At 42.9% G+C, this 8,132-nt stretch overlaps 1 protein-coding gene across 1 annotated transcript in view; it reads right to left on the reverse strand.

Moving 5' to 3' along the window:
* dock4b (dedicator of cytokinesis 4b) overlaps positions 1–7,901 on the reverse strand; it is a 114,305-nt gene extending 106,404 nt beyond the window's left edge. Inside the window, exon 1 of the mRNA XM_062443765.1 lies at positions 7,749–7,901. Within this exon, the coding sequence (XP_062299749.1) occupies positions 7,749–7,785 (37 nt within the window). The 5' untranslated portion in view covers positions 7,786–7,901. The remainder of the gene's footprint in view (positions 1–7,748) is intronic.
* Between the last annotated feature and the right edge of the window lie 231 nt (positions 7,902–8,132).

The raw sequence follows: 8,132 nt of genomic DNA on the forward strand, positions 1-8,132 counted from the left end.
CTGCCTGCTACATGACAAATAAGAAATCAAATGAGTTCTCTGCAGCTATCAGTTGATTCTGATAGCTGCTGCTGCATGTATGGAGTTGTAGTATCAATTCAAATACAGTGTGAAAGTTACTTGGATGACTAGGCAATCAATTTGGCTAAAAAAGTAGCTATTTGATATCTGTAAAACTGCAAGAAGCCAGATTCTCAAATGCTCGTACTTTGCCCATGGCGACTACATCTGCTTACTATCAAAGGGCAACAACGTTATGATTGCACATTTTTCTCAAGCAATAACTCCAAAAACTGCAGTTTTCAGTGTTTTCAAATCTCATTTTGGAATGATGTGCTGCTGCTTAAGGGAAATGTGTTCAATAAGACTCAATGGGAGGCTGAGATAGTCGCACAGCCACGAGATGAACATCTTCTGTGGTTATAGCTCCACTCCAAAGTCTACAGGGCATCTGTAGTGCTTTATCATCTTCAGACTTCCAAGCCTCTGAGGCTGCTGCAAACACACAAGCATACCAATGCACATGTGCACAATTAAATGCAAAGCACAGCTACAAATATGTATGTATGCTTGAATATACACACGAGAGGCAGACACACACAGTATCTGGAGATATCTGGGACAGGTGAGTATGGATCCAGAGACAGGAAGGGGGTAGGGGGGGTGTACACATGTGGAAGAGAGATAAAGGTGAAACAGACTGAAGTACTGAAGTTGCCTGCAGAAAGAAAGGAATGCCAGACAGAACAGGGATGAGTGAGCGACAGATGAGATAAAAAGAGGCAGAAAGTGAGATAAGGGTCATGGCGGTGTTAACCTGCTGTCTCTGGAAACAGGAAACAGGAAGCAAAAGGAAACCAATTTAGTACAAAAGTGTTTCTATCCAATTAAGACAAAAGCAGAGGAGAGAGGGAACAGCTGAGGACAGCAAGGTGTGGAAAGTACAACCAGTGAAGGTCGAACAATGGCGTCTACAGGTTTTCTATCTGAAGACCTTTCAACCTTTTCTTCTGTTCCTGTCTCTCTCACCGACATTAATCCTGACCGTCCTCCCGCTGATTAACTCCTGACAGCGTACTCAGTGACCCGAGCCGGACTGTGATGCTTTTCAGAGCAACTGAACAGGGTGGAGCTGCACTTTCCAAAGGGCATTACTTTGTTAAAAGTATCTGGGCACTTTGGATACATTTAGGCCGCATCCATAAGTGCATCTTTAGTGCCCTGCTATCGGCTTCCATCCACACTAAGCTGGTGATTTATACTGCTAAAATCTCATCTTTTAGATAATGCTCTGTAAAGTAGATAAACAGTTTTTGCTTTGAAGTGTGAATGCTGTGTCAGTGCTTTTAGAAAATGCTTAATAATCCTCATGAGGTGACTCGTCACATATAGAGATGGTTATGTTTTGTAATTTTTAAATACTGGCGCCAATATAATACATTTTGATAATAAGTATTGATGATGGCTTCGGTGACTGTACTTCTTTTAGAAAAACAAGTCAAACTTCTCAAACACAGCAAAGTTAATAGTCATCTTAGAACTAGCAGCTACTTTGTTAAACTTAAATAGTATAAAACTGAAAAAGTTACGACTTAAACAAGGAAATATCTCATCAAAGAATATGTAAACAAGACCTGCATCTGCCCCAAACATCCAGTATCAGTCAAAGACCCAAAAACTATTGAGGTTTTTATATCATATAGAAACATACATACAGTATATATTTTAAGCATGTAGACCTATATGTGATCCGCTACTGTATGCTGATGACATATAATTAGCATAAGACTGAGCTGAGTACAGCTAAGTATGTCATTGGCCACATCAAAAAGGTCAAACCATAATGTTGGCAGTTATGAGAAAACCAGAAGCCAAAAGAAAAGAAGACATATGATCATTTTCTGTTGTTTTGGCATTTCATACACATTTTCCCGCATTATTGTGGACATATCATGAGACCACAATGGAAGAATGAAGAGTAGTGATGTTCTGAGAAAAAACTGGCCCAGTGTAAAATTTGAACTGAGGGTCAATCATCCCACAGAGAAATAGATTACACTGCAGAGCGAAACAAAGACATGGACCAGAGTGATCTGTATGAGACTCCTCTGGTTACACATCCCCCACTGTGACTGCATGAGAGAGAGTGTTAGAAGCCACTTCTCTATTCAAGAATTAACAGGGTCATTAAAGACAGAGACAACCACAACCATTAGCTCTCAACATTCTTAAATAATGCATATATCCTCGCAGCCTTCGTTGACAATTTATTAGACATCAATAATATATTAATGATATAAGATTTAACCTGAACAGATCATTACTATTCCTTTTTATTAGCATGTTAATAATGAATTAAGCACATTGGTTTTAGTAACTTGAGGGCGAGCAGAGGTGGCTACTGCTAAAGTGAGCTCTATAGGAAAATGGAAGCCTTGAGGTTATTACGATGCACTGGGTCACCCACACAACCGCTCTCACAGATCAATGTACACTTCCTTTATGGTCAATATGCAAGCGTGGATTACAGCCACGGGACACAGATAACTGGTGCAGGACCAGCGCAGGCGATCATTTTTCGAGCGTAAATGAGCACAAAAAACAAGTGTCTCTCAGCGCATAAACGAGCTCTTCTCACCCGCCAATCACAGTGATTGTCAGCGGCAGACGCCCTTCGTTTATGAAAACAGCACGTCAGTCATTTTTTTTCTCCCTCCCGGCCCACACAGATGACAAACACACACACACACATATAGATGTACACACGCTTCTGTTGGCTCCACTACAGGGGCGCTACTGATCAGTTAAGCTGCTGAATTCCTAATAGGACATATCCCATTAACCTCTCTCGAGCAGGGATCACAGATTGATATCGAAGAAGGGAAACTATAAACATACTGCGCCACAACAGGCCTGTTACACAGGCAGAGAGGCTGTTTCGTAACAGGGAAGCTAGCCAAAGTCCGCTCAGTATTAAAAAAAGAAAGAAAATCAAATCACTAGAAAAATCAATTAAGACCTGCATGTGTCATTGTTTTCACTCCATAAACAAGCGCTCTTCTTTAAAAGCTCATAGTGCACAAGAGCACCTTTATAAGCAGGATGAGAAATTAACAGACAGACAAGCAGATGAAACCAGTAATTCATGTGAAGCAAATGTGAAATAATGGCCATTATAACAGCCAAATGCATTTCTGTTAAACTGGAAATCACTCAGCCGTCCCCGTGCAGAAGCATCATCTCCCTACAGCAAAGCACGCTGGGACGCCACTGGAGTGGAAACGCAGGGAAAGCAACCCCCAGCTGCCAGTCTCAACATTATACATGGTTGTTGACTATTGCTGCATATTGGTTTGTCTGTGTCACCAACTCTGATGGGATTCACCCGATATATTAAAAGAAAGGTGAAAAGAGTTCTACACAAAAACACAACCCAAGCACACACACACACAGTCGCCTAATTGTCCTCCTGCATCTTTGTGTTGTCTGGAATGAAACAAACAGGCCATTTGTGTGGTCCGGGTGTTTTGTTTTTGTTTTTTTCTTTTTTCTTTTTTATAATTGAGGGCTCCATAATAAATAGAGCATGATTTAATTGAATAACACAAACAAACCAGCGGTGGCATTTTTCCAGCGATGTCCTGGCGTCTCCATGTCAGGCCATGTTTGTGCTACAATGCCTATTATTGTCAGAGTGAATCAGCGATTAAGAAAAAAGCTTGAGTTCATCATAATGTATGTCACACATCCATATAGATTTATTTAACCCTTACGCCACGCACACACAGCAATGAACAGCTTGTGTGTAGTGGGCTGGGTGGTTAACTCTCTCTGTGACTCTCTTCCGTGTGCTATTTTTTCCTTTATTTTCTGCATCTGTTCAGTTCTCTGGGGAGCCTCCTGCAGTGTCTTTCCATGTTGAATGATTGCGTTGGACTAGTTACGTGTGCGCACACAGAGGAGGAGAAGAGGTGCTATCTCTGCAGAAGGAGACGAGGCGGCAGGCAAGGAAGCAATTACAAGCTGGTAGGCTTCACCTCACCACGCCCCCTCCCCCCCACCCTTTCCCATACATCGCCTTAGGGCTTGCTGCATTAGGGAATCATGGGTATAATGGTGGAATGGGCCTCAGGGTCCCCTCCAAAACAACCTGCTAATCCCCTGTGGAGTGAGGGGGGGTAGAGGGAGGGGAGTTTTGAGGTAACAGGGCAGGCGGCAGCCCCGACAATGAGTCCAACCCCTGACACGCGCCAGCACCCTCAACAACCCATCACCCCCTACTTCTGTCCTTCCCCTACCCCCCCATCAACCACAGCGACATCCCCCCAGGGAGGAAGCAGTGATGTCAGCCAAGGGAGAGCAGGAAAGCCCCAGGCCCGATGTTGGCCCTCCATCACAGACAGTCCTCCAGCAGGGAGCATTCAATCTGACCGCTGTGCCATTCTTATATTTATCTGATGCTGCTAGTTTCCTTTCTTCCCGTAACGCTTGGTGAACGGAACGTGGCCGCATACATAATCAAGCTCCGCCAATCAACCGTCGGCGCAGACTTCAACCCGGATGCAAACCAGCTCGTTAAAACGGTTTAATTACGTGCCTAAATTATGATGAGCAATGACATGCTTGATTGGTTGTATCAAAGGGCCTTAATGAGGAGAAAGGCCTCACTCACTCTCTGCTATGTCTAAGTATGACACAATGCAGCCTCAAGTGACTGAGTCAAAGTGCGTTTGTCTTCTGTGACATTTGCGACAGATTATCCATCATCTACTTCCTCGAGTATGTCTTACTCCGACATTCAGTTATCTCAACTAACTTCATGCCTCTTTGTATCCCCTTTTACCCGATCTCGTCATTTTGTGTTCAGAAACATGACATTATATTGACCATGAATACTATTTTCTCCACCCTTTACATCCGCCCAGAATAATCAGCTCTGATCCTTCTGTACATTATTCCAGGAAGGACAAGCTTTTATGCCTAATTCTGTTCTAACTCTGGGGACCAACATCTGTATTATATGTAATGTTTCCATATCCCAAGCCCAGCAAGTCCATTTAGGAATCAGATATTAACATCATCTCATCAATCTTCCAACGGTCTTGCTCCAGGTTAAAAACCAGTAATCACTCCACTGGTGGGCTAATGGGCGCCTTAGCATCAACTCGCCGAGAGTCCATTCATATTTCATCAATGGCAGTGGCATCGTCCTGCCGGGGCCCCCGCTTCACTGGTAAGACGGATCGACATCAAAAGGCGCAACCTTCCAATTAGACAGCGAGACGTTCTGATCTCGTCTCGAACATTCCCGCAAGGATCCAAGGAATTCCAAACCCTACCTATCAAAAGGGGATAAAATGTTCGCTGAGAGCACCTGCAGGAGATCACATTTAAAATGGCTAACGTAGGCACTCACTTGTACCAATATTTAGATATCACAGCAACTTTGGCAGTGTGGATATTCTTCAAAGACAAGTCAAGACGGCGCAGTGAAGTAAAAACAGATGTGAGGATCAATTATGTTAATTCCACTGAGGCTCGATACCTTTTCGGGTACTGTTTTGCTCTATGAGTTGTGGATACTTTTGAAAAGGCATCAACTATTCCTCCTGCCATGAATAATTTAGGATGAGATTCTCCATGTTATTTTCAGAGTCCAGACGGGGATCAATGGTCATTTCAGGGTCATTACTAGTGTGAGGTTATTTTGCCACGAGGATAAACATGTGATTATACTTGTCTTTGCAAAATAAGCCACCAATTTGGAGAATAGCTGCCTTGCCTTGTGTAATAACACTGTAATAACCATTCTAAACGTCTAAAGTCTTACATTTAACTGGATTATATGTTTTAAAGCAAATAGTCTATCTGAAGTCTACAATGATCCACTTCAACAGAATGAATGGCAGCCTCTCCAGATACTGATGGAGAATCAACAGCACAAACCATCCACCTGTCTGAACCTGCCTGAACCTGTCTTGTTACCGTAACTTAAACCGACGTGTTCCTCCCCGCAACTTCTCACCATATCGTTGCGTGTGTATCATGTAACCTGCATTTCACAACAGGAAAACACACTAATTCCTTCCTCAAAAAGGGACCGAGCCACATAAGAAGTGCGCCGCTGCCAAAACATGTCTTAAAAAATAAATCACAGCCAATTAAAGGAGTCTTATTGCTGTTATTGAGGAGAGGAGGGGAAAAGGGGCGGGGGGGATAAAAAGCTTTAATCCAATTAACAGGGCCCCCCTCTAGTTTGAGGACAATGGCGAGTATTTAGCGTTCAAAATAAATATCCTCCTTTTTATCCAGCCAAGTGAACTCTGGCAGCAGGTTTAAGAAGCTAAATGAAACAAATCTATTCTGCTATACCAAAATGTGGAGGCTATGGACTCCAGAGAGGACTGGCCCACACAGGATTAAGTATGATATAATGTAAGTGCATGGTGACTCAGGTCAGATCTTTAGCACAGTGGACAGGGAAGGGAAAAAAGTCTATATCAGGGGGAAAATTTAGCAGGGCAGTCAAGTGACCAAACCGCAGAGTGTGACAGGGAGAGGCCAAAGGCTAGTTCCTTGTTCACTTTGCTTCACTGATTTCAGGTCAAGGTGGCAAGGTGGCTCCTGGTGTTTTGGTCTTTTTTTTAAGTAAGCAACATTTACATGCTGTAGCCTGGGAGTATTATTATGCAACCAGATAAGCTTCATACGAGATTTTAGGGCAAATATAAGACAGCACAGTGATTTGTTTCTCATCAGTCCAAAGATTAAAAATGTCGCTTTTACAGGCCACTTTTTTTTTTTCTTCCTGGCATCCTTGCACAAATTACAAAATGATTATTGGCATGTTTCCACTGAGGCTGTAGGATCATGAAGGGACCGGAGAATCACACACGGAGCAGACCAACATCTCTAGGGAATATTATTATGAGACATTTAAGCCGCCTCTCAGCGGTCGCATCTCAATGAGCCCCCCCTTCTTTCTTTCTTTTTTTGTGCGGGGTAAAAGACAGGCAAAGAAGAAATTCCTACCACATCAACAAAACACAGTCTGTGCAAAGGTTTTTTTTTCACCCCCCTACATTTGGCTGTGTTGTTGTCCCTTGTTTGTCTCACTTCAGGGTTTGATTCACAGCCTCCCACAGCCTGGAACAATGCACTGTAGGATACACACATTTCCAGGACCTCTCATGGTCCTCAGCAATCTCAAACCCACATGCACTAGGATTAAAAGATATATGCTGTGCTTTGCCTCAGATTTGTCTTTCTTTCGAGGAAACGACAGAGGTTGAGCAAAATTGAAGGAGCAAGCAACTGATTTTTTTTTCTTCCATTCAAACAGACACAATATATAGCAGAAGCAAATACAAAATACCCTCAGAGTTAACATAGCAAACTTGTTTATGCCCTGACAATGCAAAGGGGTAAATAGGGCAAATCATGAGTGGGGGGAAAAAATCAAAATGTGGCTGTTCATTTGGCAAACCATGGGGGGTCAGAGCGACAACCCTATGCTTTGCAATGTGGCAGTCAGATGAAATCCAAGCTCTCATCACGGGCTGTTTGAAAGACAGCTGATGCTCTCTTATAATTAAAAAATAAAGAAATCACTCACTACAGGTTAACAATTGGCACTGGTGAAAATCAGTTCACCTCTCCACACACACACACACACACACACACACAACATGCCCTACAACTGAACGCAGAGGACAGCAGTTTAAAAACATAAAAGCAAATAAACTTACCGACGCCGTATTTTTCATGTTCTGTAGGTATCCACATGTTTACGGTCGGTGCACTTAAGTGTGCGGTCGGAATAGCAGCGAAACGCAGGTTTTTGGTGCTGTGTAACGCATTCTATTGGTGTGCTTTCCTCCAGTCTGTAGCAGGAGTCATTGTTTAGGTTTCAGGGGGAGAAAGCGCTGCTGCTGCTGCCGCTGCTCGTAGGAGACTAGTGGTGCATTCAGGTGCTGTCCGAAATTAGAAAAAACAGAAGTCAGCGCACTTAAGATGGCCCATTAAAATAGGATTTTCCATGATTTCCAAGTAACATGACAGAAGAGCGTGACAGCTGTACTAGTCTGTGATATATTAAAATTAACGTAACCTATTCAGAAATATTTTATTGT

This window comes from Scomber scombrus, chromosome 22 (assembly GCF_963691925.1).
Source record: "Scomber scombrus chromosome 22, fScoSco1.1, whole genome shotgun sequence".
Taxonomy (NCBI): Eukaryota; Metazoa; Chordata; class Actinopteri; order Scombriformes; family Scombridae; genus Scomber; species Scomber scombrus.